The sequence below is a fragment of the Pezoporus wallicus genome, unplaced genomic scaffold (genome assembly GCF_028554395.1).
Source record: "Pezoporus wallicus isolate ANWC-B61680 ecotype Strahan unplaced genomic scaffold, APGP_CSIRO_Pwel_v1 contig_3058, whole genome shotgun sequence".
NCBI classification, from domain to species: Eukaryota; Metazoa; Chordata; class Aves; order Psittaciformes; family Psittacidae; genus Pezoporus; species Pezoporus wallicus.
The window spans coordinates 6481000-6493204 of record NW_026641153.1 but is presented as its reverse complement, the minus strand read 5'-3'; the positions used below and the strand labels follow the sequence as shown (position 1 = coordinate 6493204).

Sequence of the window (12205 nt, the reverse complement as noted above, 5' to 3'; positions counted from 1 at the left end):
TTGCTAGTACAAAGATTTTGCCTTCTACAGAAGACTGATTAAAGACTGTCATCCTTGATTTTGGGGTAACTAAGAATAAGCTGATTGCACAGTACCAATGTTCTAGTTTGTCCTCATCTTGGGCTCCTACTACTGCAAAGATACAAACAAGCTCAGATGAAACACAGGTTTTCAAAATAGAAAGCTTTTCAAAGGACAGAATGAGCTTGCCTAGCAAGATTCCAATGTGTTTTACAGTAGCTTGAATAATGCTGGTAACATTGGACTAATCAGCTGTAACCACTGACAATGCACTCTGCACTGAGATGAAAGCATGAGAAGAAGTTTGAAATAGGGTGCAAATGTCCTAATTCCTAAAGGAGGTTGTATCATTACATTACCTTTAGGCTTTCATTAAGCAATAAGTATACCATCATGTTCTTGCCAAAAAAAACAACTGTTTTATGGCATAAAACTTTCAGACTAGTTTAAGCAATGTAAGTTGAAGGATATCAGTCTTGGCTTTTGCCAGTTCCAGGTTGACTATAAAACAGAAGTCATCTTCATACACAACACATTCACAGGGCAAGCAACAAAATCCCTTGTATCTGCTCAGGATCAAAACTTGGCACATGTGTCTTGCTAGAGGGCAAGAAGCAAAAGTTCAATTTCTTGTCCCTCACACACCTATGTAACACATATCAACTGCTCCTGCAAAGTAGAACAAGAAAAATTAACAAATCAAATAACCTCTGATAATTTCTGAAGTGCAGTAGTGCAGTTTGGATTCAGGAAACACGCGAAGTGCCAATTCACAGCCTTTTCATGGATACAGCTATCCACTGCATACTTACTATGAGTTTAAAACAAAACAGAAGCCTCAAACAGGAGCACTGAAGCTGTGCTATTATTAAAAACCAAAAAAGCAAAGTGCTATAACAATAGTACAAGAACTTCAGTTCTCAGTTTCAGTTCCCAAAAGACAAGTGTTAACAAATCAAGGAAGCTAAAGCATCCTGAACAGATTTTAAAAGCACAATTGATTTTAATACAATTAAAAGTACAGCACACAGTATTTTTCTTACTGCATGTCTCTTCAGAACTTCAGGCAGTGCCACAATGCAAGTTCAGCAGATTTTAAAAACATTCTTTAGACCAAAGCAGCTTCTTTTCATATCTAACACTCATTTTTGAAAACTCCCAGCAGAATTTTGGAAACAAATGGTTCCTTCCAGTGACACAGCCTGCACAGACTTTGCTGTGCCCGCAGCTGTGTAACCAAAAAGATCACCAGGCTCTACTGTCAAAGCGTAACTCAAGGTAGTTCTAATTATCCACTTGCAGAAACCCTTGTGTCTAACAATGCTTTCATTTTACCTATGATTCAACAGATAACACAAGCACAACACAAAGCACTGCTGAGGCTGAAATTGTATCATAGAATCCCAGACTGGTTTGGGTTGGAAGGGACCTTAAAGCTCATCCACTTCCAAACCCTGCCATGGGCAGGGGGACACCTTCCACTACAGCAGGTTGCTCCAAGCCCCATCCAACCTGGCCTTGAATGCTGCCAGGGATGGGGCAGCCACAGCTTCTCTGGGTAACCTGTATCAGTGTCTCACCATCCCTTAGAGTTAGCATATTAATTTTCAACTCAACCAACAAACCTGCACAATTTATTTTACACTCTCCTGACATAGATAAACTCAAGAGGTATTTACCTGACAAAATATCACAACCTAAATATATGAAATTGTTGATGCACAGGAAGGAACAGTTTGCTCCCTCCCTGTTCACTTTATTAGCTCTGGACTAACAGTGGGCATAAAAGCTGTGGCTATCAGCAAAGTAGATCAGGTTTCAAATACACAGATGACTGTTTTTTCCAATAGGATTATTGCTTTTTCTTTTTAAAACAAACCAAAGGCAACCACACCAAACAACCAAAAACTAACACCCAAAAGAAACAAAAAGCAAGCAACCAACCAACCACACAGTCACAGTTTAGGAGTATTACTGTAATGTTCACAGACTTACTAGGCAAGTTTCTGCCCTGCACTTCCATAGCTGCAATGCCAATATCTGTTACAGACATGTTGTAAGCAAATAGAATTAGGCAAGAAACAGTTTTGATGTCTTGTTTCTTTAACAAAACTTATTCCCCGACTTTTATTAAACAGTTAAACACCTTAAAATTCAGATAAATAATAGGATTATCTTAATCCAGTGATAAATTATAGTTCTTCACATTCCTTTCCCAAAGCAAAGCTTTACACCCAGTTGATAGGGATAATTCAGAGGAGGTTCATGAAGAGGTCTCTAGTCTGATCTACTCAAATCAGGCTCACTGATGAGATCAGACCAGGCTTAGAGCTCTATCCAGTCATTCTTATCTAGTGTGCACTTAAATATTACCATGTATTTCCCTCTCCCAGATCACTCACATTCTTTCTTCATGGTCTCTTAACATTCTTTCTATGTCCTATAGTTTATTGCCTACTATACAAACTTTATAATACTCACTCAATAACATTCCAGCCAGAACCAATATGCCCAGAACCAACCATAATTCTGTATGCAAGTGTAAAAGTTATATCCATTACCTTAAAAAAAAACCTCCAACCAAACGACTAAGTCACAACAACACACTTTAAAGTAAAAGATATTTGCAGAATTAATAGTAGCTCCCAAGTCAGTTGATGGTCCTGTGAAATATAACACTTGACGCTGGACAGGACTGCAGAACAATACCAGTCCGCACAATGGATATGAGTTCAAAGCCTTGGTTTGGGAACACTAAATGTTAATGTATTCCACACATACATTTTGCTCTGGATTGATGTTCAGCTTTTTAGTTGAAACCTGGGCCTACACATGCAGTAACATGTTTATTTCTATCTGCCTGGAATGCTTCCAAAAGGATTTAATAATGACCGTGTTTCAAGACCAGCAGTTGGCTTTAGGCTGGCTCCAATAATGGCAACTCAGGATGCTTTAAGGAAATGGCAAACAATTATTAAACAATGTCATAATGGTAGAAATTACCCAGATCTCAAAGGTTTGTATACTCATACCCTTCAATATTAGTATTTCATACAGACATTTAAGAGGATTTGAATCAAACTGTCTATAAACTCCAATATTTTAATATGTATGAATTTGCCCACACTAAAGTGCAAGGGATACCTAGTTAATCTAACCTCATTTTTCCTCCATATTGGTACACTAGCAAAAAATAAGCCAAAGCCATGGTGGCATATGCTCCGTGTGGGTAGATCGTGCCAACTGGGAAAGGACAGCACCAGCTGGGGAAGGAGTGTCATTCTCAAGCTGCCAAGGAAACATCATTAAATTAATAGAGTTAAAAGAATTAAAGCCAAAGATCAGCCTCCTCTTTCTTTAAAGATATTGAAAGAGTCTGTTTGGGTTTTGCTTTTTAAGTATTCAGAGCAAATTTGTAACTTTTTCTTAGATGCACTGCAGAATACACTTCTATACACCGTTAACAGACTGTGTTTTTCAAATACCGCAACAAATCTGAACATTTCATAAATAAACTACTTTTTTCTCCATAAATAAAAAGCAACATTCAAGTGTCACCTGTTTTGTCTTTCAATATTTTGTAGCTCCCTGTGGTCCCTTTTCAGGTGTTTGGTCAAAGATGTAAAGTATTCCTTCAGCAAATTCTGGAAGGGCTGTTGTTTCTCTGGGCTAATTATCTCACTAGGAGGAAAGCTCAAATTAAACTTCTCTGCAACAGTTTTGACTTTCCTTGGTACCAAACCAGCAATGTCATCTCCACAGTGCCGACAAAAGCTGATAACCACAGAAACGTGAGTGTGGGATTCTCGATCAGCGTTAATAATGTTTTTAAGCTGCTCATAGATTAAAGACAGACCTTCCTTGTCAGTGAAAATCCCAACTATTGTCAATTCTGCAATGAAACGCAGATCAGTTCTTAACTTGGTAATGTTGGGAGTCTTCTCTTCTTTCCTTGCTTCAAAATGTTTTTTCCAAGCCTGAAGTAATGAAGGAGCAAAATCAGCATAGCGCTGGTGAAAGAGGGAACATAAGTGCACTGCACAGTTCACATCCGATATTTTCAGTTTGGCTTCCACAATAGAAGCTACTGCTTCTGCAATGTATTTGCTTAAATTCAGGCTATTAAAGTCATGGGACAAGGAGTCCCTTTGTTGCTCTGTAATGGTTTTGAGCTTCTTAACAAAAGCTGTGTTCTTCTTCAGGCTGGAATCCAGTCTGCTGAAGAAGTTCTCCTCAGGGCGGTTGTCTGGTGCATTCTGGTTTTTGCTGCGAAGCTCTTTCCTCGCCTGATGGCGCTCCCAAGCCTCTTGATGGAGCTGATGGGCTTCCTCTTTTTCTCTAAGAGAAATAAAAGTTAGTCATTTTCATTACAGAAACTGATTTCAGGTTAACAGTTCAAAGGAGAAAAAGGCTTAGTTGGAAACCTCTCAGTAGTTCTAAACATAATTTCCCCTTAATAGTTTGTTTTTAAATATTAAAAGTTAATCCCAGAAAGCTAAAGCACCTGCTAAATAATCTCTTTTTTTTTGCTTGTAACAAAGTGAAATTTATCAAGTATTTCTATGCAGAACATACTAATCCCAACAAATTTGAAGATACAAACATAAAACTCCATTTACTCCAGACAGAGAGGAAGTTCTTACAGAAGAGAATAACAACCCTTCTACAGGTTACTGAACTACACAGTGAAGGGAAATCTTTTATTCCCAGACTACTGAAAATCTTAAGTAGGTGAAATACATCTGTACGAGATAGAATTTGGCTATGACATTGCCTGACTCTTCGAAAATGATGTATTTCAAACATAAGAACATCCAGAAATTGGCTTTGCTGGCCTAAAGATGTTATCTTCAACACTGTAGTACCTTCTGATAACACACTGTGTCTTGGTAATAGGGCCCCTCCTAACTGGCCTACAGAGCTATCAAAGCCCTGTATTAGAGACTAAAGTAACAGAGGTTAGAGGTGAAAACTCAGAACTATGTGGAAGTCACAATGCATACTGAGCTAGCTATTTGGAACTTATAATGCTACATACAACTTACTGTAAGTCAAACAGTTCATCTCTTATAATTCTGCCTATAACCCTAACAGCAGGACTAGAGCATTCAGCACAATTAAACCATTAAACACAACCTACTTCAGTTGAGCAGCTGCTTCTTCTTGTTTCTTTTTCTCTTCCTCCTCTTGTTTCTTTTTCTCCTCTTCTTCAAGTTTCTTTTTTTCCTCCTCTTCTTTCTTCTTCTGCTCTTCTTCTGCCTTTACTTTGTCCTCTTCTTTTTTCTTCCGCTCCTTGTCTTCCTTTTTTCTTTTATCCTCTTCCAGTTTTTTCTTTTTGTCATCAGGAACCTTTAGAGTCTCTCTCTTCATGCCAACCTTGACATCTTCTTTTGGCTTTTCCCTGGTGCTCACTGGTCGCCTTTCAGTAAATTCTTTTTCTTTATTATTTAAGGGAGATTCTTTTTCTTCCATATTTGGTGGCTTTTTGCGCTCAGCTGGCATTGTGTTACCCAGGCAAGCCTACAGAAACACAGGAAAAGAAGTACTTTTAACTTATTTTTGATGCATTACTCTCTTCCACAGCCCATCCATATTCACTCGGTTCTTAACTAAGATAACTCATGAATGTCTGACTTACAAGAATAAAATAAAGGTTTCAGGCAAGTTTTCTTGAGCTAAAGAATGGACCTAGAATGTGTAAAAACTAATCATTTTGCCAGTGTTATATTTTCAGCATGAACTGTGATGTAAAAGCACCTGAAGTTTCTAAAACCAGGGGAATACAAGATCTTGGAACATGAATGCTCCATCCCTGGCAGTGTTCAAGACCAGGCTGGACGAGGCCTTGGGTGATATGGTTTAGTGTGAGGTGTCCCTGCCCATGGCAGGGGAGGTGGAACTAGATGATCTTAAGGTCCTTTCCAACCTTAACTGTTCTATGATTCTATGAATAGAATTCCATCTCACGAAACATCCTAGACTTTTGAAAGCACATGCACCTGAACCTCACTGACCTTTCTACATGTCACCTAAGAATGACTCCACTTCCACTACCTCTAGTTCGGATCACAGGACAGCACGCATTAGATGGAACCTCAAGTGGTTTAACCCCCTGCTCCAAGTAGGGTCAGCCATGAGGTCAGAGAAGACTGCTCTAGGCTTGAAAACTGTTCTGGTTTCAGCTAATTTTCTTCCTAGTAGCTGGTGCAGTGCTGTGCTTTGGTATTAGTCTGAGAATAAACTGATCACACACAGTTGTCGGTAATGAGTCCTTAGTTTAAGTCAAGGACTTTTCAGTCTCTCATGCTCTGCCAGTGAGGAAGAGCAGAAGAAGCTGGAAGGGAGCAGAGACAGGACACCTGATCCAAACCAGCTAAAGAGATATTCCACACCATAGAAAGTCATGCTCAGTATAGAAACTAGGTAGAGTTGGCTGGAACAGGCTGACCACTGGTTGGGAATGAGCTGGGCATGGGTCAGCAGGTGGTGAGCAATTGTATTGAGCATAACTTGCCTCCCTTGGGTTTTATTCCTGTATCATTTTATTATGATTATCTTTTATTTCCATTATTAAACTGTTCTTATCTTAACCCACAGGTTTTGCACCCCCCCCCAGTGAGCAACTGCCTGGTACTTAGTTGCCAGTTGGGGTTAAACCACAGCACAACTGCCAAGGAAGGACACTGCAGTACCCCTCTAGCCAGCCTGCTCCAGTGATTGACTGTCCTCACTATGAAAAGGCATCATCTTGATCCCCTCTTTCCTCATGCCTCCCAAGATCTCCCCAGTCACCTCAAACACTCTTCCATACAGCACAAGTAACAGCTGGCAGAGCACACTGTGCTAAGATGTATACACAAACCTCCCTGACAGCAGAATGAATGGAAATAATAGCTGATAGGCTACAATTATCAGGAGTTACCAAAGGCTCCAGTTTATATCTCTTTCTACTCAACCAATGTTCTTCTGGGGACTTGTAGGAGTTAATTTTGCATCTTTGGGGTTTCTAGCCCTCTAAGCTTTAGTTTCATTTGGCCCAGGATATAAAATTACAACATGCAGTGATGAACAAAGGGTAGACTCGCATAACAGTTTAGATTGGAAGGAAACTGTGAAGGTTACCTAGTTCAAGCCCTTGCTCCAAGCAGGTCCAGTCAAAGCAGGGGTTTGGCTAGCTAAATTCAGAGTATCTCCAAGGACAGAGATGTAACAGCCCCTTCTGTCCCCCTGCTCATGAATCCCAATAACAACACTGTGAAAAAGCTTTTCCTGATAACATGCCGAAATTTGCTACACCCTGTCTTTTGTCAGTTTCTTTCCATCCTATCCCTGTATAGCTTTGACAAGAATCCAGCTCCATCTTCTCCATACTCTCCTGTTAGGTTTTTGTAGACAGTAATAAGACTTTCTCTTCTCACAGATTAAGAACCCCAGTTCTCCAAGTCTCCTAATGATCTTGGTGGCCCTCCAATGGACTTCTCCAGCATGTCAATACCTTTCTCAGATGTGGTGTCCAGATACGGGTTTGTAAGTACCAATAGAGGGGAAGACTCATCTTCCCCAGCCTGCTGGGTAACTCTTATTACTATAGACTAGACTGTAGCTAGCCTTAATGCAAGGGCATTCTGCTGACTCATGTCCAGGATCAGAGAGGGACAGAGAGGAAAGAAGCAATTACTACCACCTAAACCTTATTTACTTCAGGCTAAATCATTTCTATTTGTAGAACCCAACATAAGGTAGAGCACTTCTAAGATTATTTTTAACTACTTTGAAAGCTATTTCTAGGTAAGATATCACACAAAAAAATCTCTGTTTCTAACAAAACAGTAGATCTATACACTGACTATATCCCATATGGAATGCTGTGTTACAAATTTGAAGATGCTTGTCCAGGTCTTCTGAAGAAAAAATTGTTTGCATAACTTCACAGGATATTCAGATATGGGCAGTGAGAACTTATCACTGGAAAACCTATTCAGGACTTGGCCTCCCTGACAGTAACTGGCAACAGCACCAGTGAAGAAATGTTTCTGACACTGATTAATGGAAGCTAGCCTAATCAAATCAGCATTTCTTTAACAACTACTGGCAATTTTGGCTCTCTAATGCATGTCTGCAATTAAAAAAATTCACAGCTCAACACCTCAGAACTACTTGGATTTTAAAAACACTGATCTACGTCATCTTAAAGCACTTTTATTATGAAATCAGTACTTATGGAATTGACAAAACCCAGAAAACTAACCATGTCCCCAAATTCCTTCATATTAAAGGTCTGAACTAATTTTTCTATCTCTGTAGGCCAGTTAGGTGGCACCTGTTCCTCACAGATGTGGGAGGTGCAAATCCTCTGCATGTTCTGTTTCAAACGCAACGATAACTATTTATTAATCTTTTTTCACTACAAATCCACATTGGAAGTTCCATCAGTTTGAGATGTCTAAACTATCTCTCTCTTACCACTTCTAACAAAACGGGTTTGAAAGGAAAGCATTCAAATATTTCCATGAGAACACTGCATGAGGCTCTCTAATAATTGTATTAAAATGTCTTTCACCAAGAAATCCATTAAAAAAACCCCACATTTATTAAAAAAAATATTTCCAATTCTAAAAGGCAAATTAGGAGCAAAATTTAAAAGAAAAACAAAGGAGAAAAGGGTTGGTTGATTAAAAGAATGCTGGAAAGGCATGTCACAATTGCAATGCTCCTGCTTTTACCTTTGTCCCTCAGCTGTTGTTAGTATTCTATTACAGTTTGGAAAAAAATAAACTAAACCAAACATCCAGCTACACATGTAACTTTTACCAACACCATTACAGTACTCCAACTCTTATGAGAGGTAGGAACTCGAAATTCTGTTTTAAAGACATATCTGACACTTGCTTGTATAAAGTCAAAATAGAGAAGAATTGAATAACCAGAAAAGGGATGGAATATAATTGGGTACATTGTGGTTTCCACAAGGCAGTATTATCCATGGCTCCCCCAAGAACACTGGTGACCAAAACCACCCCACAGTCTAGTTTATAATAGATTTATGTCCTGTATCACAGAATACCAGTGTTATAATGCTGCTCACTACCTGCTACGTACACAACTCCTTATCTCACAAACCCTTCTGATAAGGCTGCTAGTTCATTTATGTGTACCCACCACCGATGGCAGGAGGTGCAGTTGCTGCCTCCAAGCTACACACAGGGTGGTTCACTGGGCAGCACACAAGCGGTGGCCAACAGCACAGCCAGAACACAACTGTCCACTGAGCTGATGCTGTCACCCTTCCCTCATCAAGAATGGTAACTTAAGACCTTGGTACTTTGCCTCAGCTGTCAGTTATCCCAAGACCTGCAGAACATTTTGACCTTCAAAGCATCTGCTGAATTTGGCTGAAACTGGCCAAAAGGTTCAAAAGTTGTGGGAAGCAGATTAAAAAGGAAACAGAAGGCAGCAGGCTTGCCTGGGTCTCATTTCCATAGGCAATAAGGCTGAATATACACAGTTTGGGCCAGATTAAGGAACAGTAAGGAAACATTCAGAGAAAAGCATTAAGAGAACTTTTATTTAATAGATAATATGTGAATGCACCAATGAAAAGGCACAATAACAACATGAACTTCATAAGGTAATAGATACAAAGAACAGGCGCTTGCAGCTGAAACTGAGAAAGGACAGAGAAGACACAAGGGTCCATATTCATTTGGACTCTTGGCAGCCCATTTCCATAGTGACATTCAGATGCCTTTACACTCTTGTCATCTTGGTTTCATCACTTACACATATTATTTTCCAGGAGAAAATTATTTCTCTTGATTTTTCACTATTTAACCTACTTTAATTCAATCTTTGTTAAGAAATCTTTTATTGCTCCCAATTTCATCTTCCTGGAATTTGAAAAACTGACTGGATTGGGCTAATGAAACTCTAGGCCCATAAACTCAAGAAGCAGTGTTGCAATACAGGCAGCGTTTCGGGGGGGGGGGGGGGGGGAATCAATCTATGTACTTACTCTCAAGGAAATCAAAGACTCATATTAAGTATTCAGCATTATTAATCTAGACACTGTTCAGAATAAAAGGACAACTATCAACACCTTGGCCTGGTATGTCTAAATCCCCTCAAATCAATAAAATTAGCTTATTGTTATAAACCAGAATCTCAATCCTTGCAAATGCAAGTATGGGAGGGAAAAATTAAACTAAACACACTGAGATATTTCACATTCTTTTTTACTGCTACTGGACATTAAAACAATCACATAAACATTCCTTTATACAGCTACAAAAGACATAAAGGAAATAAAGAATGTAGGCAAGATGTCCCAGTCCTGACCAGCTGAAAACCTTCAAAGAACAACAAACTGCTCCATTGCTAGAAATTACACCCCGAGAAATACAAACATTCCAAGAAGTAAAATTCAATTAAGGTTTCTCTTAAATGGAAGGAGTATTATAAAAATACCAGTCAGGTCAATCAGTAGGAAACAAACTTAACCACAAGTACTGAAAGATGAGACACAGAGCAGTGCAGGAAATTCCAGTGCAGGTCAGAGACCCCTCTACAAGGTGCCCAACCAGCCGGGCACTTTTACTTTCGATACGTCTCGGAGAAGGTGTTTTGCTGTCAGATCTGTAGGAGCACGCTTCCCACTGAGAAAGAGGCCTACAGGCAAACCACTGACTGCACGCGGAGCAAAAGACTTCTCAGCTAACAGCTCGTCCCTCATGCCAGCCCGCACCCGCGGGCTTCCCCACAAGCCGGCACCTTCCGTGCTCTGCCCTCCTGGGACAAACAGCCACCAGTCCCTGCCACCGGCTCTCAGCGCGCTGCGGGTATTCCCACCCTCGCCCGCCCTCCTCCTTCTCCTCCTCACCCTCACGGCCCCTGTACCCCGGGGCGCTTCAGCCCAAACGAATCCGCGCCCCCTCACGGCCCCCACCTAGGGCAGGGCCCTGTACCCTTCCCCCGCCTTCCCCAGGCTTTCCTCCCCACAACACCACGGCACGGCCCCACCCTCCGGGTCGCCCTCACAGAAGGCCGGTGCCCCCCGCCTCAGGCCCGCTACCTGCGCCCGGCGCGGACATGGGCCCGGCCTCCGGGGAGCGACACCTCCTCCGCCAGCTGCGGCCCCTCCCGGCGCGCGAGGCCCCTTCTCTCCTCTCCCCTCACGACGCCCGCCGCGCTCCCTGCCGGGATGTCAGCCCTGCTGCCTGACCGACAGCACCGCCGCGACCGAGACAGGGACGCTCGCCCCGCGGCACCCAAGCGCGAATGGAAGAGCAGCGCCGCCGGATCGCACTGTCGCTACGGCCCCGGCCGGCTCGCCAAGCGGAGCTTCCGACTGGCGGGAGTCAGGCAGTGCAAGGGGCAGCCCGGGCTGGGGTCCTGGCAGCTGGCGGAGCTGCTCGGGTTATCGGGAGGCGACGGAGGCGGAAGTGGTGGGGAGGGGAAGGAAGCTTGGCGGCGGGTTGGCGCTGTTCAGGTGTTAGCGTGGTAAAATAGAATCACGGAATCACAAAAGCAACTCAGTTGGAAAATGCCGCCAATATCATCAAGCTCACCCGTTCTTCGAGCACGGCCAAGTCCACCATTTCCCCTAGCACCATATCTGCACGTCTTCTAGGCACTTCCAGCGATGGTGAATCCACGACTGCCTTGGGCAGCCTGTTCTAGTGTTTGACAACCCTCGTGGGGAAGAAATTGTCCCTAATACCCAGTCTAAACCTGCCCTGTTTCAGCTTGAGGCCGTTTCCTCTTGTCCCATCCCTTGTCCTGGCTCCGTCCTCCTGTCAGGCAGTTGCAGGGAGCGATGAGCCTTCTCCAGACTGAACCCCCCAGATCCCTCAGCCGTTCCCCATCACACTTGTGCTCCAGGCCCTGCACCAGCTCCGTTGGCCTTCTCTGGCCCTGTTCCAGCACCTCAATATCTCTCTTGCAGTGAGGGGCCCAGAACACAGTGGCATAATGATGAGTTATTAATAATTGGTGATTTAATTTCAGTCATCTGTTGTGTTTTGCAGTGTAAATCTAGGATCGCCACTTCATCCTGTCCAGTCAGTATTCTTGTCTGGACAACCAAAGGCATTTTACAATGGTAAATTTAGTTCAACAAAAAACTCTCAGGTTATGTGAAGTGCTCACAGCTGGAACACCCAAGCATGGTGTCAGCAATCGGGCAACT

General features: G+C 42.2%; 1 protein-coding gene across 3 annotated transcripts in view; it reads right to left on the bottom strand.

Annotated features, from left to right (window-relative positions):
* The window catches only part of UPF2 (UPF2 regulator of nonsense mediated mRNA decay), a 61284-nt gene extending 50049 nt beyond the window's left edge, over positions 1–11235 (bottom strand). For 2 of the 3 annotated variants that reach the window (XM_057422436.1, XM_057422438.1), the window contains exons 1-3: positions 11090–11235; positions 5162–5541; positions 3580–4359 (exon numbers count right to left, since the gene is read on the bottom strand). In XM_057422436.1, the coding sequence (XP_057278419.1) occupies positions 3580–4359; positions 5162–5523 (1142 nt within the window). In that variant the 5' untranslated portion in view covers positions 5524–5541; positions 11090–11235. Of the gene's footprint in view, positions 1–3579; positions 4360–5161; positions 5542–10033; positions 10377–11089 lie in introns of those variants that run through there. The other variant, XM_057422437.1, reaches the window with a different exon arrangement.
* Positions 11236–12205: the final 970 nt, after the last annotated feature.